Genomic DNA, 27446 nt, shown 5'->3' with positions numbered 1-27446 from the left:
TAGGCAGCAGCCTGCAGGGCATTTCCATACTTTCCGCCCAGAGTATTGATATCGGCTCCTTTATCCAACAGTATCTGCACAATCTGGGTATGCTCAATGGAGACAGCAGCCTGCAGGGCATTTCCATACTCTCCACCTTGCGCGTTGACATCGGCTCCATTATCCAATAGTATCTGTACAATCTGGCTATTTCCTTCATAGGAAGCAGCCTGCAGAGCATTTCCAAAACATCCACCCTGAGCGTTGACATCGGCTCCTTTATCCAACAGTATCTGTACAATCTGGCTATAGCCTCTGATAGTAGCAGCCAGCAGAGCATTTCCATACTCACCACCTTGCGCGTTGACATCGGCTCCGTTGTCTAATAGCATCTGCACTATCTGACTATGGCCTCCAGTAGAAGCAGCCTGCAGAGCATTTCCATAAAGTCCACCCTGAGCGTTGACATCGGCTCCTTTATCCAACAGTGTCTGTACAATCTGGCTATTCCCACAAGAAGCAGCAGCCTGCAGAGCATTCCCAAAAAATCCACCCTGCGCGCTGACATCGGCTCCTTTATCCAACAGTGTCTGTACAATCTGGCTATTCCCACAAGAAGCAGCAGCCTGCAGGGCATTTCTATACTTTCCACCCTGCGCGTTGACATCGGCTCCCTTATCCAACAGTATCTGTACAATCTGGCTATGCCCACTAAAAGCAGCAGCCTGCAGGGCATTTCCATATTCTCCACCCTGCGCGTTGACATCGGCTCCATTATCCAACAGTATCTGTACAATCTGGCTATGCCCACTAAAAGCACCAGCCTGCAGGGCATTTCCATATTCTCCACCCTGCGCGTTGACATCGGCTCCGTTGTCTAACAGCATTTGCATAATCTGACTATGGCCTCCAGTAGAAGCAGCCTGTAGGGCATTTCCAAAACGTCCACCCTTAGAATTAATATCTGCTCCGTTGTCTAACAGCATTTGTACAATCTGGCCATGACATTTAAAAGAAGCAGCCTGTAAGGCACTTCCAAAACGTCCACCCAGCGCGTCGACATCGGCTCCGTTGTCTAACAGGATTTGTACAACCTGGCCATGACAACTAAAAGAAGCAGCCGCTAGGGCATTTCCATGAAGTCCACCCTGCGCGTTGACATCGGCTCCTTTATCCAACAGTATCTGCACAATCTGGCTATTTCCTATATAGGAAGCAGCCTGCAGGGCATTTCCCAAAAGTCCATCCGGTCGGGCCATTCCAAACCATGGACCCTTCGCGTTGACATCTGCTCCGTTGTCTAACAGTATCTGCACTATCTGGCCATGGCCACTAACAGAAGCAGCATACAGGGCGTTTCCATACGATCCACCCTGAGCGTTGACATCGGCTCCGTTGTTTAACAGCGTTTGCACAGCCTCACAGTAGCCTTTAAATGACGGCCACATTAAGGCAGTAGCCCCTTTGCTATCCTCTGCATATATTGTATTCTCCTCTGTCGTGATGATCAGTTTCAGTACATGGCTATGCCCATTAAAGGCCGCCAGATGTACTGCATTCATTCTAACTTTTCGATGCCTTGGCATAATAGCTTCCCAAAAGATAGAGAACCACAATTCATGTCTGCTGGTGGTTGTGCAGTATAGACTGTGTACCAGATTAACGATTTCTTGCTGTTGCGACGAGGACATTCCACGAACATGATCAGCCCAGTACACTGCTGAATATGGCAGAAAACATTGAATATCAAACTCTGTTTGTTGACGATGGTCTTCTAGGTCATCCATTTGCAAGTATCGGATACAGATTTGTGACATTTCCTTATCAGCATCTTGCAATTCGAAGGAGTATTCCGAGATAGGCTCGTGGATGATATTTCTCCCAAGAAGAAATTCCCTGGCTGTTTGGTGTATAAGGTAGATCCTTGACTTGTTGATGAAAACAAAAAGCCCACAGAGTTGTCGTATCTTCGTACTAAGCCTGGTGGGTTCAAGCCGAGCTGCTGCGGCAATTGCCACCTCAGGATTGGCAGCCACACCTAATGCCATGGACATTTCCTTTATTGTTAATGGGCGCCGTGCACTAACAATAATCCGTAGGATCTGCTTCACGATATCCTTTTGACCAGATGGGACTCGAGTGAGTATCTTCTCGTACGCCGCGTACACGGAGTCGGGTACCAGTACAATTGATTCATTAGCTGGCCGAAGGCTATTCTGAAATGTATTACGGATGTCATCGATGGCCAGATATAGCCACAGGTACGTGCGGTGTTGCATTTGACAAAGCCGATCCGCAATTCGCTGCTCCACATCGGCTGGGAGCCCTGATGTCTTAGCCAACTCTTTTACTTTTACCTTCACCACGAGATTAATCTCCTCATGAATCTGTTCATTTTTCTGCTCCCCCTTCAGACGAATATGCGGAAATAAGTCTGTTATAGGCTTGAAATTATTCTGGATTTCATCGTATGGGCGGCTGGTGACAAGAAACTTTAACCAACTCGGTGGCGTCCGCAAGCTGGTTTGGTTATAGAACTCCTTGAGTCGTTGAATGAGTTGGTTCTGGTCCACGGGACGACATTCGTCAAGTCCATCAAGCACACAAATGGTCTTTGGAGATGTAGGATCCGATGTCGCTGCTAGGAGAATCCGCCAAAGCTCATCAGGCTCTTGCTGAAGCCTTTCCCCATTTTTCTCCCAGGGCGGCACCGCATGTCGTAGCAGACTTGGTTGTTGACTAAAGAGCTGATGTAGTATTGCACACAGTGCTGTAGCAAAACTATTCTGCTCATCATTATCTTTGAAAAAGAAATAGCAAATTGATACCGCTGAACTGCTGGCTTGTAGATCACCATCGATAAGTGACTTAGAGAGCACGGATTTCCCACAGCCAGGGTCGGCTGATATCCAGAGAAGATCATTGCCGCAACTATTCCACCAACGGAGGTAAGCTGGACTCTGCAAAGCCCATTGACATGTTCCTGGTACTCTATCGGGGTTGATATTCTTGTACTGCTCGTAGTTCGAAATCTTGAATACTTGATGACACTTTTTCTGCTGATCTGTCAAGACTCGAGCTGTCTGTTCAGTGTGATACCGTTCTTGTTGATCATATGCTTTATCCAATCGATCGTTGGTACCTTTGACCGTTCGATTTAAGACTTCTAGGGAGCCTACAGATTGTCATATAAGTAAATCGTCTCGTCATTGAATATCGGGCTATTCCAACTCTCACTTACGACAAACATCTGTAGCCAGGCTTTCTTGCGACACTTGACCCTTTGGTATATATCCCAACAGTTCTTTGGTGTATGACGCCGCTGCCAATGCAGCATATCCTTGCCATTGCTTGTTTTTGTGCGAATCAGAATAATCGCAAATACCGCGGATTACAATGCAGGGGAAATCCAGCATCAATCCTGCCGCCTCCATTTCAATGCACAATGCCCCAGTTTGCGTGCGGATCTCTTCTCGTGTCCTTCCGTGTTTGATGACAGAATCCCCGGACGCAATAATGCCGTAGTGAGATTGCGGTTCATTGTCCTCGCGCTCACTTCTGGTCACCTCCCATTCTCTCAGGCATACGCCACAGTTGTCTGCAGTAGCCAGATGGTCGTACTTGCTCTGAAATAACCGATCGCTCTGCTGGTCAGGCTTGGCAAAGGTCTTTTGGGTTTTTCGGGTTCTCCCAATCGCTTGTCGGATATATTCCGAATAGTGAGGATCGTCGGTAAGCTCGGCAGCCCTCATCTTACTAACGGCCGCTAGCAGCGACCTAGGAGGGCTGTTCAGAGATCCCACTCGAGTAAATTTACCACCAACTCCAACTTTACCCATATCATACTGAAGCACACCGCCACAGGTATCTGTTGGACAGCTGATAACGATATCACCAAGCCGTATGTCACAGGTAGTGGATGGAATTCCGCCTCCCACACCTACCATCAAGCCAATACGTAGTGATTTTGAAAACGTACGGACCATGTTGTTTGCAACAATAGTAGCTGCAGTATTTCCATATTGGCCTGCAGGCAGGCAGGCGATCACAATATTATGTTTGCCTATTCGGCCCAACGTGTAGATATTTGGATCTGTTGTATCTTGCTCTTCGAGAAATCCGAAATTTTCGTCGAGCATTTCTTTGGCTGCTGCTGCCTCGACGGGAAGGGCACAGATCCACCCGATTTGAAACTCGTCTCGTGGGGGACAAGGCATTGTATCGTCTGATCAAGACCCAGTTAGGGCTACCCTGATAGTGGCAATGATTGACGGGATCTCTGAAAGAAGTCCAAAGGTAGAGGCAACGGCCTGTTAGGGTTTGAAAACTCTACTCCTAAAGGGATTAAGGGACCAACATGCTCTCGAAGATAAAATGAGATTATTATCACCATCCCAAAGTCAGCCTTGTCCTGGAATATCAAGGTGGCTGGGGCGGCAAGAGGGGAAATATGATTGGCAGCAATTTACAACCCAACCCTCAGCCTTGTCATTACCACAAATACACGCTCGGAATCTTCTTTACTCCCATACTTCCCTATACATATACTACACCTCCCACTATATACAGTTATTCTTTAAGCTGGTTTTTTCTGTTATACTACGCAGATTAATTCACCATTGAATATCTCAATAACACAGCCTCAAGGCCAATTATGTATGTACATCGACTGACTGTCTTGGCATTACGGTCACTTTTCATGGGTTGTTTACTAGCAATTCCGTAACCTCTCTAGTTATTCTCTCTAAATTGGAGCCTATGTAACATAGCCAGCACGTGTTACCGTATCATGATACTTGTTACAAATGTTACAAGATGCCAAGAAGGCTATGAGATACTGAGATTACTTGGTTCTCTACCGCACCGCACCAAACACTGCCTGACGCTTTGACCACCAATTTTTGGTATAAAGGGTGTAGTAATGATTTTATTTATTTGATTATATTATCTTTGAAAGCTGCTATGCGGCTGGGATTTTGATCTACAATCGTCGTTTGTCTAGCATACCGAACAGACTCGCGGAATCTAACTTGAAATCTAGTCTTCTGGTTTATATTCATTGCACATGGCCGAGACCAACATGGCTATGTATTCGCTATCTATAATATATAGCTATAATATGGCCGGGTTAGAGAATGGTGTGCAGTCACTGCTTCTAGTACTTCTTTTGTACCTCAGGCTTGATATTATATTGGACGTAAGGGCCCTCTAGGTATTGGTTGTCTATGCTATTTACTCCACCGCTTCCTAAGGATAAGATACCCACGGTATAAGTAGGCTGCGGGTATGCTTATAAGTTACGACTCCTTTATTATTTGCCGATATATAGCTTTAACACTATTTAAGGACCTCTTGAAGTTTGGTGGTTTCTGTCCCTGTTAGATTCTCAGTCAAAAGGGCAAAATGACAACATAAACTTAACGGCAACGAATCAGTATGTGGATTTAATGATGATATATTGTCTTAATAAAACTTATCTAGTAGACTATGGTGGCTGGGTCTTGCTGAAGTAGAACTAGACATTCCACCGCACGTGGCACCACATAACCCTTCCCAGGTGGACCCTCAACGGGCGCAGACGAATATCTGATTTACCCGGACTTCACTTCACCCGAACCTTAGTGCTTATTCAAAATGAACAAGCATGGCACAACCCGTCCTTTTGTGGGGTCTGCAGAAACTGACAGCTTTAGCCTCGTGCCAGAGAGACATTTTAAAGTTTTTTGACTCGTGTTTTGACTTTTGAGTTTTTGTTTGACTTTCCTCAATACTTCATTTTGAAATTATATATGCTCTTCTAGGCGCTGGTTTGATAGAAAAGTGATATGCTTCCCAAAAGTCTTCATCAGGTTACTGTCATGTCGCAGAATGAGGACCTCTCGTTTAAGCCGCTTGATGATTGGACTTTTACGAATGAGAGGGATTCAGATCGGGGGGTAGTGGAACTTTTAGAGAGGGACAAATGTGAGTTTATTTTCCTTGGGATAGTCAGATTATTTGCTAATAATGTTCTGTAGCAACTGGAAAATCCCACAGTCGCATGTCGACTTTAGATCACGAGCTTGATGTAAGACAGTACATACAGCGACTCATTGGAGGGCAGGAATAACACATTTCACAGACTAGAAACAATATCCCGCATGGTATACTGTCAGTATGACTTGTCTCAAAAATGTGAATAACATCTGACAATGCAGATTCACAACCACCAAAGCCCTGGAAACCTGGGCAACTCGACAACATCGTAACTATTTCCCATCAACTTTCTGGCCAGTCGTTTCAAAGAATCTCAACGGTACTTTCGGCTGCGAATATCATAGAGATGAGAAGGGAAAGGTGCTGACCCACGGTGAGTTTCTTTCCGATTTATTCTTAATGCACGATATTGCAGCCGAATGGATAATAATAAATAGATAGATTCATGGAGTTGTTTCAAAGTAAAGCGCATCTGGAAAATGCCCAATTCATTCATGGTCTACGACCACTGGACACAGCTCGCAGTATTCGTCCGCCATAATTTCTCAACATCAACTCAACTTGTCATGTTCATCAACTGTCCAGATCAGATCAAGTCCCCGCTACGCGCTTGCATGTCGTCGATTCAATCAAGTGATCCATACTCTTGGCACGCTGCATTTGCCAGAGAAACCATGAATGTATATGATCAGGCTATTTGGGACCTTCGGGGGGTGGTATGGGAAGTTGAGGCTGTGAGTATTCCTATCTTTGGTTCTAGAGCTTAGTTACTTAGATTGATATGTGCCAGTACCAAAAGCAACTCGGAAGCTTTCAACCACAATTCACCCTCCTCCATGACATGGCGAGACATATCAGTCACAACAAGGAGATCCTTGACGTTGCTGCGGACACCGTGGAGAGTATAATCTATGAACAATCGGTGCTGGATGAGCAGCATCCCCGCCCCGCGGACAGAGTACCCTGGCATGTTAGAGATGTTTATCAACAGCTGTACCTCACATCGAAAGGAATTAGAGCGACGAAGCTTCGGTGCATTTCTCTTAGCGAGAGACTTCAGAATGAGATCAATTTGGTGAGTTTATCATACAACGACCATTGGCTTGTACTGATTAAATGAGTCAAGGCATTCAACATTGTCTCTCAACGCAACAACGAAGCCTCGGTACAGATGGCGAAGAGCGCCATGGTGGATAATACGATGATGAAGACGGTTGCCATTGTTAGTCTTGTTTATTTACCGGGGACCTTTGTGTCGGTAAGTCATCTATATCATGAGCAAGATGGATTTAGGTGCTTATCAAGATAGGGCATCTTCGGGATGAACTTCTTTAACTTCGACACCAACGAGTCCGGGACCATGGTGTGGAGTTTGTCGGATAATTTCTGGTTATATTGGCTTGTCACGATTCCCTTGACGCTTACTACGATGGCGGTTTGGCTACTATGGTTCAACCGAGATGTCATTACGCGCATCATTTGTGGACGGACAAGCGGGAGTCCAGGAGGTGAGAGGGCTAGTGTGCTGGGCGATAGGATTGGCCACTAGTACTCATGATGTAATGTGGAATGCTTCATGTTGTATGACTGATGATTGATTTTCTAGCGTACATTGACGATGGGAATGAATGAGTAAAGAAGCAATCAAGTAATATATCGATTCGCGAATGTTCATATCTATGTTCATAAGTTGATTAAAATGTGTAAGTAGATAGCGGAAATCAGCTATATATAGTGTTGAACTGGTCGAGTTGAAGACGACGGACAAAGCGCATTGCAAAGACCACTTCTGGCCGGTTTGAGCGGCTAAAATAAAGGCTGACATGAGGTTGAATCTCGTAACGCACGTAAAGTCATTAGATACATTCCAATCCACGGATTGGAACCATTAAACTATTTCAGGAATCGAAACCCACTGTCGCGATGTATGATGGCAACGCGGATGGGTCTCGCTGGGCGTAAATGTGCACAGGTGCTTTGAGGTAAAATGGAGCAGCGCCGGGTACCACCAGTCGCAAATCCAAGGCGTACACACGAGAAGTAAGGCAGGTATGGAAAGACGGAATAAAGTTCAGACGCGGCAATGTGATGGGCACTAGCAGTGTTGCTACATAGCAGTTGTCTTCCGCGGGTACCCAGTCCAAGGATGCTATAGAGTATGAGAAGGGCGGAAATTGTGTTTCGGAGTAATTCTTCGGTCTGCCAAAGAAATCTTTCTTCTTGGTTGGTGCGTCTTCATAGTATGATATTGTGTAGAAAGTAGTAGCAATGAGTCGTCCCCGAAATGACTGAAGCTGGGGCAAGTCCGGCCGATCCCCTGTGACTCGGTAATGCAAGAACAGATTGACCGTGCTGCTGATCAAACTGTGAGGATCCCGTAACGGAAGACGAAAGCTTTTTGGTGGTTCCAATGTCACAGTCAACTGGCCGTGCTCTTTCTTTGAGCGATTATCGACGACTGCGCGTTCTGCTTCTAAGCAATAGTCATTCGCGCCATTCAAAAGATCTAAAGGCGGCCATTCGTCAACTGCCGGTTTGACTCGTAATTTGATCTTGTGTACTAAGAGAATATCTCGCTTATCTATTACGGGGATATTGCGAAACAAAGCAGCTTGGATGGTATACAGGATTTTGCATTCTGGGGGTGCATAGTCATCCTTTAACTTGCCTCCAAGGCCAGATACAGAGGGATCACCAAAGCTTGGGGGAGGCCGCAGGTGAGCGTGTCGAATGGCTGGGCTGGTAATCCTATGGTTGCAGACATCCGGAGATAGATGGTCTGGCACCTCGAAAGTGAATTCAAAATGATATTTGTGACGTTCCTTGAAGAGCTTCCCAGGTGGAAAACATGAGTCATCAATTAAATATTTGAGATCCTGGAATTGACGGTAGGCCTTTCCAGTTTGTAGTCTTGTACGTTCCTCTCCTATTACCATTGTTAGATACTTCGAAGTAGCTATGCTCTATTGCGGCATACCTATAAACGATATTTCGATCCCATCCACACGAATATCACAATGCGAACGAACAGTGACTACTCCTTGGATCTTATCTCCTGTCAAATGAGAGTAAAGATATGACTCATGGGTGTTATTTTGCCCGGTTCGAAGAGCAATGTCAACCGAAAAGATATCCGTTATACTCATTGTTCTGGACTCGATTAAGTAGCGAGCTACCGGGATTGTATAGAAGACAAAGGGTTGGCATTGTAAATTCCAGCCAGACAAGTGCAGGGTATAAGGAAATTGCCAAGATTGATGACTGCATTTCGTTGTGGAGATGCTAATGCAAGCTAATGAGGTTAGCTCGGTCATGTGAAGAGTCGGCATCCCTTTCGGGTTTAGTCATAGTCATTACTGGCACAACTATGCTGCTGAGTCACATATTCTTACACAAAACGTATAAATAGGCTTTTCTTAACAACATCAACAGCCCTTATGATTAAAGACCACGACCTTTCTACATTGAAGGCTTTTCCTTACAGGGAGTAATTCGTCTAGAAATTCACAAAGAATGGTATACTAGTATATCGAAAAAACATCTAAATATACCTGAGATCCGCCAGTCACAATGAATATATATATATGAGCATACCATTGTTGCAAATATAACTAGCCATTGGGGAGTGGATCTCCCCAATGTATACACTTTGTAAGTTAATTGGGTGTCCAATACCCACTGGTGAATACACAGTTTAGGAACCGGGTCACTGGGGGATTATGATTCTATATTATCTACACATATCAAAAACATGATACCGTGACGGACGTATTACCCGATTGTCAAGACAATGAAATATACAATTTAAAGAGACATGTTGTATGCTATTACTTGCAAAACATATCCTTATCACCTGACACAAACGAGGAAGGCCTGTTATGAAGCACAAGTCTATAGATCAATGAACTAACCCACATGAAGGCTTCGTCAGGACTATCATCTCAATCGTTATATCAGCACCAAAGGCCGCACCGATCACCTTGGAGCGACCTGGTAGCCCCTCTCGATATCCCCGTGCTAAACGATGCAAGATACTAAGAACAGTTGTCGAGCTGGTATTGCCTGCACTACTGTAACACTGGTAGCTCATCCGCAAGTGATCATCAGATGACAGTCCTAAAGCGTGCTGAGCACCAGTTAGGATCGCACGACCACCCGGATGCAAAGCCCAGTCATATGTAGTGGGATCAAAGTTGGACTCTTCTAAGCGAAGGGAGGAAGAGTTAGTGATGAGGTGTCCAAATGAAGATGGCAAGGACGACTTGATGATCCTCGGGACGTCCTTGGAGATTATTGGCATAAGCCCTGACCTACATTAGCGGGCCTATTTGTAAGATATGGATGCGCGGTCCTCACCTGTGGGAATCCACCGGATCCCGACACAGCCAGGTCTGTCCACTAGTGTTGATTGAGCGCCGCGTATATTCCATATAGGCTCTCTTTCGTCTTCTTTGGCCCCGATCCCATTACTGAGTACAATTGCGGAGGCGCCATCTCCAAAGAGAGTGGGGCCAAGGTTCGGGGTTGATTCCTTTGCGATAGTCTCCAACCATGCTCTGATATAAACAGTCATGGTTTCGGTAGCAATCACAAGAGCACGGGCCGGTGTTCCCTCTTGTGTCGCACCACGCAGAAGGTCGTATGCTGTACGAAGGGCCGCTACGCTGCCAGCACAAGTGACCCCATTCAGCAAGGTCCGGCGAACGTGCTTTGAAAATCCTAGTCTCTGACAAAGTGTGCAGTCGAAGCCAGGGCTAGATGTACTTGTACAGGTCATGGCAACTACGTGAGTTATGTCCATCGGATTGCCGCCCCAGTCCTCCATGGCTTGTCTTGCCGCGTCCTGTGCTAGGGGAATACCATACTCTTTGAAGAGACAATTACACTCCGTGTTTGTCAGAATATTATCCTGAAACCATAGGGGATGGTTTGCCGGTAGGACACTGTAGCGGTTCTCGATTTCTGTTCTCTCATTTATCTCAATTATCTTTAGTAGCCTAATATAAGTACGCAGGTTAGCGCAGGTAGTGAGAAGAGTAGGGTACACTCACGCGGCATTCTCTTTGTAGCAGTTGGAAATTAATTTAGGCACAAACTCCGGTCCAAGCTTGTGCGGGGGATACTGGAGTCCAGTGCCCACTATAGAGACAACAGGAGACCGAGCCATTATCGAGGTGGGGTGGAGTATCCGGTTAAGAGAGATGGAAGTGGGAAACGAGCGCTGTTTATTTACGACGGTTACTCAGTCAGTCAGATGAATATATTTGCATGATAAAGACGAGAGGAGAACAGTTTGAAACTATAGCGCGGGATGTAGTAAGGGTAAGAGGAGCTTCCAAGGCTTGAATTATCCAAGATCATAAAGATGGTGTGTTCCTTTTCCGGTTTGTGGTGGAGAAAGAATAGGATGTGTGATATAACACGCGATGATTTCCTTCATGTTCCTGTCGTGGCTGTGGGGTTGACAAGCAAATCTTGACGGCAATCATAGGAATCAAGATATAAACCTGATTGGGAATAATTGACCCATGGTCGGTTAAGCCGCAGAACCAACATATACCTCGGTTCTTGGCATATGACTGTGACAACAAACTATTTAATGATCGGAGAGTAAGTACACCTGTAACACGATCCCCTACACTGTCTTAGATCACTTATGGTAATATGGAAGCTAACGGTATTCAACGGGCGTTTGTGAGCGGACCCACAGAGCCACCGATATGTTCAAAAACCTTTGGGCAATGGATCGATAAGCAAGCAGCTACCTACGGGAAGAAGTCTGCTATCCTGTCACCATGGCAGGAAGTAAACCTCTCCTACGGCGAACTAGCGGAACGAAGTAAGCACGTGGCCAAAGCTATATTGGGAATGGGCTTTGCACACGGTGACTATATCGGCATTATGGCTGGAAATTCGTGCCAGCATATCGAAGTGCTTTTGGGAGGAGCACGTATTGGATGCCCTGTTGTCTCCCTGCATAGCACATATACACCCGATGAGCTGAAAAGGGCCGTACGCAAAACCTGTAAGTCATTTGAGTGCTGAATATATCCATTGAATCAACGACCGAGGTGACACATAACAAAGCATGCAGGCTTCTCTTCATCGCATCTCGTATCGGTCGCCGGGACCTCTCTGCTCATGTGGAAATGATGAAGAATGGTGTATCTTCAGGCGCACTCCCAGAGCTACATGGGGTTCTTACGATTGGGCAGAACGACTATGATGGATATGCTGACGGCCTACATACGTATGAGACCCTCTTTGCGGACTACAAACAAGGTGTAACGCACCCAGATGTCGATGCAACATTTTTGCTCCAATTGGCAGAGAAAGCTGTCACGCCCGATGACGTGATTCATCTCGAGTTTAGCTCTGGTTAGCCCTTGAATACCTCCCTCAAGTCTATCCAGTTAACCAGTCCATAGGTACCACTGGGACACCAAAAGCAGGAATGTTAACAGCTACGTATGCACAAATCCCAGCCATTTGTTGAGAAAGCTCTAATGCCAAGCTAGCAACCTCCTCGGATATGGCTTTACAGTGGCCGATCGGTTGAACCTGACTCCGAAGGATATCTTTTGCTCTCCCACCCCACTATTCCATGGCTTTGGTCTTATAGTAGGGCTTTTTGCACCCTTAACGCATGGTAGCTCAGTTGTTCTCCCTTCGGATCACTTCGATGCACATGCAATCCTCGAGGCTATACAGAATCAGACTCCTACTGTCTTAATGGGTGTACCCACCATGTTCCTGGCAGAATTAGAGGCTATGGCAAAAGGACAGGTAGACAGTTCCCTGCGAGCAGCTGTGGTGGGTGGATCTGCTATCACGCCCGCGTTAACAAGAAAAATCCGTACAGCGATGAAGGCAAAGGAGACTTTTGTCATATATGGGATGATGGAAACAGGTGTTACATTCATGGGGTCCGTCAATGAGTTAGAGGGATCAACAGGTGTGGTAGGTTTTGTGATGCCGCATGTCTGCGCCAAAATTCTGAATAGAAGCGGCCAGATTGCGGGCCCAATGGAAAAGGGGGAGCTTTATACAAGTGGATTCACATTGCAAAGGGGATACCTCGCAGAGGAAAAGAAGACGCTGGAGGTGATGACACAGGATCAAGACGGGAAGATCTGGATGCGTACGGGGGACGAAGCTATCATTGATGCGAGTGGATGTTGTCACATTACGGGGAGGATCAAGGATATTATTATCAGAGGTGAGCGGACAATATAAGTCTCACCCTGACACACATGGCTAATAGGGTGGATTAGGTGGGGAGAACATTTCCCCCTTGGAAGTTGAGGGTCGGCTGGCTTCACATTCCTCCATCAGTGAAGCAAGTGTGTTAGGCTTACCTGACGCAAAGTATGGGGAGGTTGTAGGATGCTTTCTGAAATGTACGCATGATGCTCAGAGGCCGTCGGACGAGGAGTTACAGGGCTGGGTAAGAGAAACCTTAGCCTGGCACAAGACGCCAGTACACATATTTTGGATCGGAGACCCTGGCGTTGCCGATGACTTCCCCAGAACAGGAAGTGGGAAGCACCAGAAGCATATCATGAAGGAAATTGGGAAAAGGCTCATTACTGTGAGGAGTAGACGCTTGTGTGATCCTCGGTTGATGTGTGAAAGGTTGGTATAGGGTAAATAGCTCACATGATGTATATCTACTAGGACGTCACCCGAAAGGCATCTGCTGTATTTCGACACGTTGCTGTTTTGGCATGGAGAAGTTGGCAAACTGTGTCTGACATGATTATAACGAGCTGGCCTCGTCTTCCAGGTCTAGGAAATAGAGAACTCCTCCACTCAAGGCGGGGCTAATGACACTTCCATGGTCTTCATCCAGATATTCCCTCCTTTCCACAGCACCTAAATGTTGACTAGCAACAAGCTGCAAATACAGATCATTGCAGTTGTCGGCCATACGACGCTTTGCCGCCGATCCCACTCGTCGTTCGTACTTTTCCAGTGGTTCATGCCTGCGGCGTACAGGAAACTGCTCTCGGGAACCGTATGATAGCCGTACTGTCGGTCGTGTACTCATCCCTGGCCGCTGTAGAAACTTTGTTACTTTGGTGAGAATGAATTTCTCATTCCACCATATCGATGGACTCGCTGCTATATATGTATCAAAGGATGTCGGTTGTGTGAAAAGAGCGTTCAATGTAAATAGTCCCCCGTAGGAATGGCCAAACAAGGCCGTCCGAGCAAATTTAACATTAGGGAAGACGGATGAGGCCATGAACGGACGCACGATATTGTTGATGAAAGAAAGGAACCGATCTGCACCGCCATACGGTTCCGGTCGAGGTTTGCCGTCGGAACCCTCAGGCGGAGTATAGTGATCACATGGTGGAGTGAGATCCAAAGCGCGTTGAGGAGCATAGACAGAATCTTCCAAGGGGTATCCGAGTCCAACAATGATGGTCCCAGGTTTGTTAGGGTTAAGTGATGCTTGCCGCCGAGCGACGTCTGTGGCTGTGAGAAACATAGCATTGCCATCCACAGCGAATCTGCAAGCAAGTACATTAGCGCCGCCAATGGAAGCAGGCTCCACTGGATATCCAACTTACATCACATTTGCGACCGCCGATACATTTGTATCTCGCCAGGTGAGTGGCCAGGCGATCTCAACCAAGTACGTAGCTTGTGTGCCGGTTGAGACCTCCCACGCGGCCATGTTACGGCCAGAGCCGCAATCGGAGGGAGTAAATGTCCACTCTTTGCGCATGGCGATGTAACATACAGTACCGAAGTTGTTGATGTCCCGTAGTTAAAGATCAGACGATCGGAAATAGCTCGGCAGATGACCGTTAATATCTGCAGACTCAATTAGCCAGCCGTTATTTTTAACGTGAATTTCGGAGCCAGGAATTCCGCAAAATAAATTGGACCACGCAAGCTTGAATTCCTTGACCTTTGTCCGTTTCTCCGAGCCCACTATTACGACCATCTACCCAATGATGGCCTGCCCTCCAAGGTAGCAAGACGCCACATTCCACGCGGAGGTTCTTGGCATTCATTATCTGATCCGACTCTTTTCACCAGAAGAAGCGTGATTGTGACTAGTTTGGCTTAAAGCTGTGGGATTGGTTAAAGCCATGGTCATTATGGGTCTGTTCCAAAACAGAAGCCTTTTGCCTATGGCTCAATGCCCGGAGGACCAACGTTTTGACTGCTTCTTAGGCTGTTCGAAACTGCGACCATGACTCGCTTATCAGTCCCGGATCAGATTAGATCCTGGAGGAGACCCATATATTTCCTTTTTGGTCCAACTTCGTCGAATGTTTCCCAATGCGATCTAGATGGGGACGACTCACAACGCAGCCCTACCTGCTTGCGATATCCTGCAACACGAGGTCCAAGTGGGGTGCCATCTTCGATCAATTTTAACACAATCCTGGCTATATAGAATCAATAAACCGTGTTGGGTATGTGAACTTTATCTTGTCTTATTATTCCGACTTCCTCAATTATTAACTTTTTTTTCTTCTTATAATTCTGTTTTTGTTGTCTTGTATCTCGTTCACCGGTTGCACTCTGGCTTGGCCAGGTTTCTACTGAGGTCTGAGCAATGGAGCGAGTTACAGACGCTCCCAAGGAGGCAGATGATTCAATCTCTCCTCGTGCCTTCGATACAATGTCAGATGCTGCTAAGGTGGATAAATCCGGCAACCAAATAGTCGAACAGTCGACCTCGGCCGACGATGTAGAAAATCAATCCGATACACAAAGCCTTCAGGCAGGTGTGCAGAGAGCAGAGATCTTGCGAAAAGGATGGACGAAGAAGGGTTTATATACGGCCTTTGTCGGGTATGTGATAAACAGATAGTGCTATGTGATTACCGCGTCGTTACTGACTAGAATCCTTGTTCAGTCTGTTCATCGCGACACTCGCAATCAACTTTGGCGATTATTCCACCCAGGTCTATGTCCCGTACACCACTAGCGCCTTTAAGCAACACTCTGCAATGAGCGCGGCTCGCGTAGTCATGAACATCACCCGCATCGCTTCCTACCCTATCATTGCGAAGCTTGGAGATGTAAGTATACTAAGATTTTGTGAGCTGGGGTGACTGGACTAATTTTTCTATTTTCTGATAGGTCTTCGGCAGAGCTGAGATGTTTATCCTCGCCATCGCAGCCTCTACTCTTGGCTACGTGATTTACGCCGCCTGCGAAGATATCGCGCAATATATGGTATCTACAGATACGACATCAGTGGCCTTTAACCAAGCTACGCGCTAATTTATAAAACAGGTTGCTGGTATCTTTGAAGCTATCGGATCGACAGGCTACGCGCTTACGCAGCAAGTTTTCGTTGCGGATGTTACCAACCTAATCAATCGTGGTATCTGGTCTACACTTCCTGATTCCCTCACCACCGTCCCGACCTTATATTTGGGCACGATTGTCGCACAACGCATGCTGGACCACTCGACTTGGCGATGGGGCTGGGGCATGTGGGCCATCATAACGCCAGTCTGCGCGGTGCCTTTGATTGGAACAATGCTAGTCTATCAGCGGCGCGCACCAATCAAGGTTCCCATTGCCAAAGCGATGGGCTGGAAGGAGACCGACACTTGGTATCAGCGTGCATATCGTTTACTTTGGGTGGAGCTAGACCTACCGGGTGGTGTCTTGCTGTTGCTCGGATTGTCCCTATTGTTGGTCCCCATCGCCTTGACAGGTGCCAACAACAGCAACGCGTGGCATAAAGGTAACTTCATCGCTATGGTAGTCCTCGGAGTCATATTTCTTATCTCATTTGTCATCTGGGACGCCCGGTTTGCGAAGAAGCCGTTCGTGCCTTATCGCATGATTAAACAGCGGACCGTGGCAGCAGCATGTCTCCTCGGCGCTCTCGACTTCTTCCACTACTCAGTCTTCTCAGTCTTCTTCACTAGTTACCTCCAAGTCGCGGGACACTTCAACGCAGGCAACGCCACAAGAATCGAGTACGTACACACTCCCACCAAATAACATCTCTACAGACCACACAACTAACCAAAAGAAACACAGCAACTCCCTTCGTGTCGCCTTCCAAGTCTCCGGCATCTTCGCCGCCTTCTTCATGAAATACACCAAACGCTCCCAAATCTGGGTTCTAATCGGTGTCCCCCTCTGCATCCTGGGCATGGGCATCCTCCTCTATCTAGTAGACATGGGCGACGGCAAAACGGGCAACGAAGCAGCCTTTGTCACCGCCAAATCCTTAATTGGTATCGGCCGCGGCTTCTACCAAACCGCAGCACAGGTCTCAGTTCAGGCCGTCGTCTCCAGACAGGAAGTATCAGTCGTGACGGCCGTTTTCTTCGCATCGATGAGCATCGGCGGTGCCATTGGAACTAGTGTTGCGGGTGCTATTTGGCGGAGTAATCTGCCACGCAAGTTGAGCGAGTATCTGCCTGATGAGGCGAAGAGTCAGGCTAAGTCGATCTTTGGGTCGATTGTTGTGGCGAAGAAGTATCCCGTGGGTGAACCTGTTAGGAATGCCATTGATCGGAGTTATCGCGAGTCGCAGCGGTTGTTGGCTATTGCTGCTATTTCGGCGCTTGCGCCGATGGTGATTATTATGTTCTTTTTGAAGAATGTGCATTTGGATGAGAGGCAGACTGCGAAGGAGGAGGTAGATAGAGAGATGGTGGAGCAGAAGAAGGGTGATGCGGAATAAGCTGCTTGTTTCGATGGGCTGGTGTGGTTGGGAGTGAGTTATATCTATTGCCTCTACTCTGCAGGTATATTTAAAGCATTTATAATGGACTTCTTATATAAATTTAGGGTCACTTTGTCGTGGAATAGTATATAACTGACTTAGAATGAAAGTACATACTATACGAATCACACTTGAGATTATTAAATTGCACTTGGCATCCATTCTCTGGGTCAGTCTCGATACCTGTACAGCGCTGACTTCGATCTTGCCTCTCCCGGGGCATCGTGCCATATCGATCACAATAACTGTATAGTGACTGGGACTAGTTATGTACACCAACCTCGCTGGCGCCAGCTTATAGCGCGTGCAAGCAACAATTGGACAGTGCAAGAAAACCTGGTTGTCAACGCATGCAACTCTACGTCGACGAGTGTTTATGCTTACAAGAAGGCCTTCAGCGCAACCCGACTGGGGATGCAGTAGATCTGTATGAAGACAAGCGGTATTGGGAGCACCCTTCCATCTTCCCTCTCGACCGCCATTACAATGCAAGAAAGAAGGGATAAGATGGTCCCGAGAAAAGAAGATACAATAAGTAGATTATGTCCTAGGGAGTCGTCCGATTGATCAGTTCACCGTTAGATGTCAACAGTAAAATAGGGTTTATAGGGGACGCCTGATACCTCAGAATATTTATAGCGGCTTTTCCTTCTTTCCCAAGGCCACACATGTACGTATGACACATCTTTGAACTTTAGGTGGTACCTTTAGCAATGCAATTGAAGATATTTATCCTTTGCTTCTTGCCATTCATGCTTATAAGTATTGGCGGTGTTGACACAAACTTTAATAATCATCAGCCATAGTATGGCAAATGGAAGGAAAATAGTAGTAGGCGTTCCCAGCAAATATACATATATATATTCGTTCCCAGCAAAGACAGAAGGATATGCTACCGGGAAATGTAGCTTGAATTATAACCAAGTTATCCGCCCAACGTTGCGCTATGACAATCAGACCAAAGTCATCCTCTTAACGCATGTAATCTGTGCTTATTTGACTTTGGAAATAGTTACTGAAAGCCCCCGTTAGGTATATACAAGGAAGCAGCCTAGTCTAACTTACGAGGCATTGGAAATACTTCTTTATCAGAAACAGCAATAGCAATTCCGTACTTACCACTAAATCCTTAGGTTCTGCAACCCCTGGCTGCTTCCCCTGGCTTACAAATTCCTTTGGGGGTTATGAGCCAGTGGCCTAACTGTAACGAAATAAACATCTGATGGCTCAGTCTGACAGATTTGGTACTTGTCTACTATCAAAGTGGCCAGTCGTCTGGCTTATGGGTTCACCGGGTTTACTAGAATAATAGGAAGCTGAAAACCTCTGACGTGTCGGCCTTACCTTGAGGGTTCAAGGCATTAATATTACTCGTATATCCGAATGGACTCTCTCAAACGACAAATGACATGTGGTTAGTACTAAGAGTGAGTTATAAGAAGTAGTTTGGGTCACATATACAAACCAATCACGCCATAGTGGGCAGGTCGATCTAGATCGCAACCGTAACAGGTGGCACCAACTGATGGTGATTGATCTCCTTTTCTTCAAGTGCGAATTGTCTATCATTCATACTCTTGTAAGGCTTTATTAAGCGACTGGGGTATTGTGCGCCAACCCAACTACTTGCAGACGTCATGTAATCATTTGCCACGTGCATTGGCTGTTGATGGTCGCATCTGACCTCCTTGTATCTACTTCATATATAGAGCTACTTTACTTATTCGCCGGTTTTACCGGGACGAAAAGCGCTACCTCGCAAAATATGGTGAGTCGTGAGAAACGTCGAAGGAAATGGTACGGTTGGATAATAGGTCCAGCCGGTTTCTGAATTTTTAACAAGTCTTTGGGTGGTTCATATTCAGATCCCAAGCGTCAGGATGAGTTATTCCAAGAATAACCATTTCTGTACGAAATGCTATGTCAGTGGATGCACATTGGATTTATACATGTCATACATGTTCCACCAGAGAACCCGAGAAGTTGGATTTCGTGTCGTATTATATTCTCTCGATAGATATTCAGCGAATACGCGGTTTTGAAAGTTGTGAGGATGCTGGCTTCCTCACTAAACAGTTAACAGAAAGGCATCGTTCACTGTGGCCCTGACTATATTTTACATAAGGGCAGCATGGTGGGTGAATATGTCAAAGCTGTTCAATGCGATAGGAGGGGTTTAAGCATTGGACCTGGTAGAGGTTCGCGAGGAATACTATTTAACTAAAGGGAGACTATCCTAGAGTCATAGCAGCGATCTACTTTATGTGTGGCTTTTATTACTATCGCAGCGGTAGTGGCCTGGGCCCTATGTCTCAAATGCTGTTTAACGTCAGTGTTTAGAATATTGGAGACAAATTCAACATCCCAAAATTCAAAGGGTTTTCGAGGGAAAAGTTCCCTCTTGTTATAGAGACATACTGTGAGAGAGATAGAGGCAGAGGATTTGGAGATACACCCGTTGACACATCCGTGAAGCATAGTAAAGTCGTGTTGGAAAACGAGGATTTCAAAGAGGTTTTGACTGATATTTTGCTACAAAACAACGGACCTTTCTCAAAATGGTGCACGCGACAGTAAATTCCTTGTTTACTCAGTCTACTAACATTCTTTTCCTATCAACCACGATTTAATCATTCGGCGACTTGCTGTTATATAACCTTTGCAAATTTAGACACTTGTACAACCCTCCGAGCAGTGTATACACAGGGACCTTACTATTGGAATACAACTATCTTGGATGGTACAAGCCATTCTGGAAGCTGACGATATCTCACTTTACGTGTTTGCCTTTGCATTTACAGCGTCAGCGTAGCTACAGGAGTGCACGGTGTATTATCCCACAGATTCACGATTTGCTAAACTGTCCACTCGGCTAGCTAATATGGTACAAAATGCTATATATTTTATGGGGTGATGTTCAGAGTGCCAATACCATCAAGACTTGCGATTTATGGATAGGGGGACAGACGTGGACCAAAACCAGATGGAAAATAGCTTCAATGACTGTCCTGACCTTCATCTTAGATACATTGTTCTTCATACATCATGTATCGGCCAGGTAAGGGCTAGTAAGCATCATGCCTAAGCTGGCCCCAAACAGCTTTTCGCCTGGGCGACGAATGTCGAGGTAGCCGATTTGAGCAAGTCCAGTTGCTCCTTTGTCGTGGTCTGTGCGAATTCTGTCAATTCGGGACCCTGTAAACAAGCAGATTAGAAACAAGCCCGCCTAATATACCTGCTCCGCTGTTCCTTACCATTTTACCCAAAAGCTCTTGCCAATCAGATGGAGTTGGTACGTTATTCTCCGCATTTTCGACCATGGCAATAATGTCGGCAGAATATTGGTTAAGCATATCAGAGACTTGGGGTGCTTTTTCCTGTGTTTTTTCTATAACAGCCGCAAGTTCCCCCTTTGCTGCATTGCCTATGCATTCTAGTTGAGTGGAAACTTGTCGGTTATGAATTGGTGTAGCAAAGGTAAGGCCTACAGCGGCAAGCGAGCATAGCGTCTGGACCTTCATGTCGGATACTGTCGGACGGTTTTAACTGATGTCCAAGTGATTGTAAGAGAACAAGATATCGTTGAATCTAGTATCAGAAATTTTAAAAGAGATCAGCAAAACAAAGGGAGAATCAGTATATTAAGGAACAGAAGGTTCAATAATGGCCTCCATGGCCCTTATATATACTAGGCAGGAGAGGGAGAGAGAGCCTTGGTATGGACTATTCGGAGTAGGCGACTTCAATCGCCCCACGGCACTATTGATATACACGGGCATATTTACGGGTCAGGGTGGACCCTTCAGATTCATTCTGCATAGGCTCTCCTAATATAACTCAAGGCCTAAAGTTCAAGGTGACCATCTGCCGCTTGATAGATTTGAGAATTAGTTTTCTGGAAATAGTTTCCATAGAAAGGATTGGATTTGCCAAGACCTCCTATTCTTGACTCGTACTGAGGCAGAGAAAGGATAGTGTTGATCCTGTGGAGCAGTTCGCTTCCAGATCGTGAGTGGAACTCCATGGACCCACTGTTGCAAGCGTGGTCCTATTACATATTTTGCATTTCGTATAGCTCGCCAACTAAAACTAGCAAAGTTCAAAGACGGAAATGATGCACAACATACATTAGATCATCTCTATTAGGATCTGCAAACCCGCGTATATGTACTAAGCAATGATCTTCAGGGAAGTTTTCAGCTGGAATGTTTTAATTTCACATTCACGGGGTCCATGCAGCAGACCCAAGAGCAAGAGCAAAGGGTTGAGTGAAGTGTTAGTCGTTGGCTCAGTTTAATTACCACCTCTTACTTACTTCTTCCTGAGCCAGTGGGTTTTGCTTGCGGTAATTCTAATAGCACCAGAGCAGAAAGGGCTTCTAGGAGATTGTATTGAACTGACGTTAAGCTATAAAAGTGATTATATGACCAGACAGTAGAAAGGTATATTCTAATATTGAATATTCGTGGACTTGATGTAAAATTCAGTGGGTGGTAAGCTGAGGTAGGGCTCGGAATGGGGTAAGCGCAGGATGTATTCATGCACATTCTTCGACCCCTTCCGCGTGGGCTTGCGTAAGGGAATTAGAGTTAAGTGACTATGTATATAGCATTGTGCTACAAATTTATGAAGTATTCTATTATTAGCATCGCAAATACTGACCGTCTAAAATATTCTCCATAGCTGAGTACTTGGGTCCCACCACATAGCGTTAGGTTGGACCAGCTGAATATGATGCACGCAGCCCTAGCAGAAAAGTTTGCACAATGGTTTCTGCCTTGCGTCTAATAGGCAAAATATTAAAAGTTGGAGATATATCGGCAGTTAATACGTTAACTGGTTTTATTACCTTCTTATGAAAGCCTACCAACGCATTAGTTATAATATAATTGGTATATTCTTTGGTACTTCCCTGCAGGGGGTAGACCTACGCAATAACTATTGGAAATATATATAGTACCGCTATTTTCCTATAGCTCTATACCTGTATAATATCTCATCTTTCCAATCTATATTAATCTCATATCGTCGAGAACCAGCTAGGCTGCTCACTCGATCAAAGACGTAGTTAGGAAGGAAGAGGGAACTTCTCCAGAAATCCTCCTTGAACACCTAGACGACGGAAGGACGGCTGTTGGCTAAAGAAATGACAGAGAACGACGAAGCTTCGTCGTCTAGTGATCAACATTGATGATCCTACGCAACGTCGTATCTATTCCCGAGCTTAGAAACTGCTCAACAGATTCCGACCGTCCGATGCAAGAGCCGATTCCACAGTAGTGGAAGTCCATCTTTCCAGGAAGATTGTCGTAAACGGGAACGAAATACAAGCACGATTGATGGGGTGAGAACCTCTGCCGGAGATCACAGTACACTCAGATCCCAAATCTGATACTATACAACCTCTGGATGTTTCATCTCAACTGTACGGATCCGACGGCACCCTGAGCTTACAGCAATGGCGTAGGCAAATGGGATTCAATGTTTAAGGCTTTTGATATGTATATTCTACTTTCTTCCCATGCTGCATCATCAATGCAAGTCCGGAAGACAGGTTATACATATATCTTTCTCAGGGATAATGTTGGAGGAAAAATTAAAAAATCAATATGTTGCGTCGTACGTATTGTTACCAGGTTCAACTTATAGGCGGCGGAGCTTTTGTTTTTACAACATCTACGACTCTTAGATGTACGTAACCATGCAAATAATATCCAACCAACTTCACTGCTAGTGGAATATGAAGCTATTGACTAGCCTACTTTCTTGTTGTATGCCTAACTAGCACAAGAATATGAGAAAGCCAATTGGCTTTTCGAGTGGTCCTGCCCCTTGTGCTGTAATCCTTACGCCTATAGACACGCAATCTTGGACACGTTTGAGTTAATCTACCCTGACAATATTCGATGATTCATTTTGCTCTTCCATGAGATGAGATTCAGCTGACGGGTCCTCGGCATTGCTTTCGTCCTTACGATCCAGTCGAAACTTGAGCCCACCGACTTGTTCGATCCATGTCTCTGTCTTCGCATCAACCTGGCACTCATCGGGATGCACCAAATTTGTGTAAAGTCGCCCGACGGAGCTCAGGTTCAGCTGCTGTCGCAGTTTCGAGAAGGAGAAGCGGGAAACGAACAATGCAACGAGGAAGGCAACTAGCACCACGACCCACAAGGCTAACGTGATGAACGCCGGCACGGCATATGGCAGATTGTACTCGATCTTCCGCTGGAAAGGCTCGATGCGGACCTTCTTGTCACCAGAAGGCACTGTTCCTCCCAGACGACCGGTGTCGCTACCACTCAGACCGATAGGGGTCTGCGAGCCGATGGTCGCCGTTGCCAGAATGTCGGTAAAGATCAACTTCAAAATCGTAGCAGCGCCCTGCTCACCACCGGCGGACAGTTGCTGCCAGCGTCGCGACAGCGCAAAGTTCGACTTACCTGTGTAGTCTGCAATGGGCAGATCTGTGGTCCACCTTGAGGTAATTTGGCCCAAAAAGCTCTCACCGAGGGCTACATGCTGGGCCGCCAAGGGGGCATAGCTGGCAGCCATGCTGTCCTTCGCGTTGACAACGCTAGCGCTGTCTGGGTACGCTGGTGGAAGGAGGAGCCTCTCCGATTTTATGGTAATGAGGTTCTTGGAAGCTGTGTATTGTTCGCTGATAGGGCCCCAAAGAGGAGCAGTTACCGAGGCCGGCTGTCCGGTGATCTCAATCGCCCATAGCGGCTGCGCATCATGAGTGTCGTACACCTTGTCTTTCACGCTGGACACAATAAGATCGTCCAGTGTCGAGCTTCCATTAAGAGCAAACTCGACGGTTCTGATAGATGCCTGGACAGCACTCGTGCACATGTATATATCCTGCTCCCACTCCGAGCCTGCCTCATAGATTCGCGGATCGGCACCGTCCAACCGCCGCGGCGCGGTCTGGATCAGTCCACAATCAATGCCCACCGTGGAATTATCAAGAGGTTCGCTGGTGTACTGGGAAATCAACCCACGACACGCCAGGGCTGTATCTTGGAAGCTCCACAAACTATTCGAGGTATTAAAATCGGAATTTATGAAGAGTCCGTCGCTTCCAGGGATCTGGATCGAGTCCGGCCGGTAGGCATTGTGTTGGTCACCAGTGAGGCTCCCATTTAGAACCAGAGGGTATTCTTTATCCGACGTAACATTGCGAGGGGCGCTAATATTGGGACTAGCCAGTCCCAATGCCCACATTAACATGCCGTTGTGGAAAAACGCGAGCTGCGTTGCTCGAGTACGTAGGTCAGGGTTCGCCTGCATATCCTCTATATTGACCCGGGGACCCTTAAGTGGAAGATTAGAAAACCCGCCCCTGTCTTTGAGGCGGACATTGTGCGATTCGACTCTGTTACCATTGTAGTCTGTGTAGTTGAGGGTGAATCGGATGCTGAGATTGGTGTTCACGCATTCTATCAATGGCTCCAGCCAAGTGATATCCTCTGCCCAGCGTCCTCCCGTTGGAAGATTGGCCGGCACTGTATGGTTGCGATAACCCAAACCGCCCCTTGTACTGTCAACGATCAGACCCTCAATTGCTTCGATCTTATCGTGTAAGATGAGATTCTCCATCACCCGGTATGACCCAACTATATATGGCTCGCCCTTATCCACTTGGTCCATAGACCTTGGGAATACCTGTCGGTATTGAATGTCGAAGGGTCCCGATACGGTATTATTCGTCCCAGAGGTAGCGCTCGAGAAGATTTGGGTCAGGTTGTAGGGCATTCGTGCGGAATATGTGCCATTATTAGGGATGATGTCGTGAATGGTCTTGTTGACGAGGAAGTACGCATCTGTCCCATTGGATCCAGGACAAACAACCCAGCCCGACCCTCCACAACTTCGTGAAAACGGTGCGTCGGGGCGCGGTGGAGTTCCAAGGCCATACGGCGACTTATCTGGCACATAGACAAAGGGCACCGGGGTAGCCGCAGCCGGCTTGATTCGATCGCGTAGTCCCAGAGGAGTTATGATGCCCGTAATACTGACGAGGACCTGGCCGATAGTGATCCCCCACCCAAGACAGAACACCAGCCAGCTGACTCGCTTCGATGCTGAAGTGTCTGCTCCTATGATGGAGGGCCAGATGGTTGCTTGGAGGACGCGTGTTCCCACAGACCTATTGGTTCTTCTTTCTCAGTGAAGCACCAGAGACTGGCTTTGTGAGTCTGTAGAGAAGTCCCTACCAGGTAATGGCATTATTCTCCTCGGGAAGCTGCCAGCTCAAAACGTAGGCGATACCTAGCGGGAGGGTAATGCCCACTTCAGCACGAATCAGTTAGTTCTTCGTCCGGCATGTTGTCAAAGTGAGCATATACCGATCGCAACGCCAAAGTTAATTATACCCGAGGCTTGTCCAACAGTTAACTCCATGGCATCATAGAATATCTGTCCACCCCTTGTATGTTATTGAGATAATTCTTGTGCACAAAAGAGTCGTTTTGTAAGGACCTTCTCATCACATGTACTGCCCGCCAAAGCGCCAGCCCCAGTGATCGACAACAAATACGAGCAACAGAGTTAACCAATACGAAGATCCTAACTGCAAAGCGCATAAGCAATAAGAAGCTTTTGCAAAGATTCGCCATAACTATTGTTGTGCTGCCTTCTTTATCGATTAGGGAGGGTTTCAGCACAGCAGTGGTCTATCGCTGCTCCGCCAGTCAAGATACAAGTCTCGATTGACAGTGGGGAACATGAGCAACACGTGCGGCTTCACGAATATTGCAGCATTCTTATTTTGTATTTATTTATTTATTTTATTTTATTTTTTTTTTAAAAAAAATGCATATAGTTGATGAGATCGTTTCCTCGTATTCAAACTGAACTTTTAGGGTTTTAGGCACCTACAGATACAAATAGGCAGTGTGGTCGAAATCCCGCGGGTGCCCCACGCTTGCCGGTTACGTTATGAGGAACACGCGCAGCAGGAGATGAAGAAGACAAGGCGAAAGAGCTAACTAAAGTAAAAAAAATGGACGAAAAACAAGAACAAAAACATACAACAGGAGGGATTCGCTGGTGGTCACCCACCCAACTACTAACCTCCCGGCGTGTGGCTTAAGTACGGCTGAGCGGACGGGAAGCCCTGTTCTCCACACCCTATGGTCGTATGTACTGATTTTGTGGTTGTAAAAGAGTAAGTAGGGCATGTTATTCGAAACAGCGCTCTGCCTTTTGGCTTCTTCGTCTCGGGAATAGTATCACGTTCGACGCCAGCTATGTCCATGGCTATGAAGCTTCGATTAACAAAACGTGCCAATTCTAACACCCAAGGAAATACTCAAGGCAATAGGTTGCAGTTATCCGTCCGATTCAAATTTGATTTACTTGACTAAAGGTAGCTTCACAGATATCATTTTCAAGATTGCCAAGTACTATTTGACCTTAACTAGACATTGCTATCGGAGATCACACTGCATGTTGGAAACATTCTGAAAGCTCTTACGGTTCTCAGCGTTCTCTATGATGAAGTTGTGCCATCTTCGCAATAGGTTTCCGCGTTGCACAGCCGTAGTTAAAGAGTAGTAGTTCTTCTTAAGCTATATTTAGACTTTCAATAGATAACTGGATACCGCTTAAGTTATAGTCTACTACAGTCTCAAAAGCCCGGGGTGTCGATAGCTCTGGTAAATAATAAGATATATATTAACTGAGTGAATCCTTAGAAATAAACTATATATATTGAAAGTTTACTCTTTCCTGACCCAGAGACTATTGATAAAATACGGGTTTT

The 27446-nt window shown here is 46.3% G+C and overlaps 9 protein-coding genes across 9 annotated transcripts in view; 3 read left to right on the top strand and 6 right to left on the bottom strand.

Annotated features, from left to right (window-relative positions):
* Positions 1-4343, bottom strand: part of BDV27DRAFT_109166 (ankyrin repeat-containing domain protein) — a 5154-nt gene extending 811 nt beyond the window's left edge. Inside the window, exons 1-2 of the mRNA XM_032064478.1 lie at positions 3221-4343; positions 230-3154 (exon numbers count right to left, since the gene is read on the bottom strand). Coding sequence (XP_031932892.1) covers positions 230-3154; positions 3221-4196 — 3901 coding nt within the window. The 5' untranslated portion in view covers positions 4197-4343. The remainder of the gene's footprint in view (positions 1-229; positions 3155-3220) is intronic.
* A 1494-nt stretch (positions 4344-5837) lies between these two features.
* On the top strand, positions 5838-7587 carry BDV27DRAFT_152692 (uncharacterized protein; the record flags this gene model as incomplete). Its single annotated transcript, XM_032071621.1, has 9 exons — positions 5838-5943; positions 5997-6046; positions 6101-6129; positions 6177-6328; positions 6397-6689; positions 6746-7030; positions 7082-7213; positions 7265-7463; positions 7562-7587. 9 exons carry the CDS (start codon positions 5838-5840, stop codon positions 7585-7587), a joined length of 1272 nt encoding a protein of 423 aa, XP_031932891.1.
* An 84-nt stretch (positions 7588-7671) lies between these two features.
* Positions 7672-9166, bottom strand: BDV27DRAFT_120222 (uncharacterized protein). Its single transcript, XM_032065054.1, has 2 exons — positions 8933-9166; positions 7672-8881 (listed from the first exon to the last, which is right to left on the bottom strand). The coding sequence occupies exons 1-2, from the start codon at positions 9099-9101 to the stop codon at positions 7854-7856; spliced, it is 1197 nt and encodes a 398-aa protein (XP_031932890.1). The 5' UTR covers positions 9102-9166; the 3' UTR covers positions 7672-7853.
* A 1012-nt stretch (positions 9167-10178) lies between these two features.
* BDV27DRAFT_140918 (thiolase-like protein) lies at positions 10179-11122 on the bottom strand (the record flags this gene model as incomplete). Its single annotated transcript, XM_032069748.1, has 3 exons — positions 10179-10237; positions 10312-10898; positions 11007-11122. 3 exons carry the CDS (start codon positions 11120-11122, stop codon positions 10179-10181), a joined length of 762 nt encoding a protein of 253 aa, XP_031932889.1.
* A 497-nt stretch (positions 11123-11619) lies between these two features.
* Positions 11620-13600, top strand: BDV27DRAFT_152689 (uncharacterized protein; the record flags this gene model as incomplete). The annotated part of the gene is made up of 5 exons (XM_032071620.1): positions 11620-11980; positions 12043-12333; positions 12384-12423; positions 12474-13174; positions 13230-13600. The coding sequence occupies 5 exons, from the start codon at positions 11620-11622 to the stop codon at positions 13598-13600; spliced, it is 1764 nt and encodes a 587-aa protein (XP_031932888.1).
* A 114-nt stretch (positions 13601-13714) lies between these two features.
* Positions 13715-14794, bottom strand: BDV27DRAFT_172011 (alpha/beta hydrolase; the record flags this gene model as incomplete). The annotated part of the gene is made up of 2 exons (XM_032075749.1): positions 14535-14794; positions 13715-14474 (listed from the first exon to the last, which is right to left on the bottom strand). Exons 1-2 carry the CDS (start codon positions 14690-14692, stop codon positions 13715-13717), a joined length of 918 nt encoding a protein of 305 aa, XP_031932887.1. The 5' UTR covers positions 14693-14794.
* A 741-nt stretch (positions 14795-15535) lies between these two features.
* On the top strand, positions 15536-17635 carry BDV27DRAFT_152687 (major facilitator superfamily domain-containing protein; the record flags this gene model as incomplete). The annotated part of the gene is made up of 5 exons (XM_032071619.1): positions 15536-15774; positions 15839-16004; positions 16066-16161; positions 16222-16919; positions 16984-17635. 5 exons carry the CDS (start codon positions 15536-15538, stop codon positions 17633-17635), a joined length of 1851 nt encoding a protein of 616 aa, XP_031932886.1.
* Positions 17636-20758: 3123 nt separating this feature from the next.
* Positions 20759-21198, bottom strand: BDV27DRAFT_152686 (uncharacterized protein; the record flags this gene model as incomplete). Its single annotated transcript, XM_032071618.1, has 2 exons — positions 20759-20872; positions 20932-21198. The coding sequence occupies 2 exons, from the start codon at positions 21196-21198 to the stop codon at positions 20759-20761; spliced, it is 381 nt and encodes a 126-aa protein (XP_031932885.1).
* Positions 21199-23560: 2362 nt separating this feature from the next.
* BDV27DRAFT_152685 (uncharacterized protein) lies at positions 23561-26083 on the bottom strand (the record flags this gene model as incomplete). The annotated part of the gene is made up of 3 exons (XM_032071617.1): positions 23561-25829; positions 25897-25972; positions 26029-26083. 3 exons carry the CDS (start codon positions 26081-26083, stop codon positions 23561-23563), a joined length of 2400 nt encoding a protein of 799 aa, XP_031932884.1.
* Between the last annotated feature and the right edge of the window lie 1363 nt (positions 26084-27446).

Source organism: Aspergillus caelatus (assembly GCF_009193585.1).
Source record: "Aspergillus caelatus strain CBS 763.97 unplaced genomic scaffold BDV27scaffold_8, whole genome shotgun sequence".
Classification (NCBI taxonomy): Eukaryota; Fungi; Ascomycota; class Eurotiomycetes; order Eurotiales; family Aspergillaceae; genus Aspergillus; species Aspergillus caelatus.
Note: the sequence above shows the minus strand (reverse complement) of the source record. Positions and strands in the feature narration are given on the sequence as shown.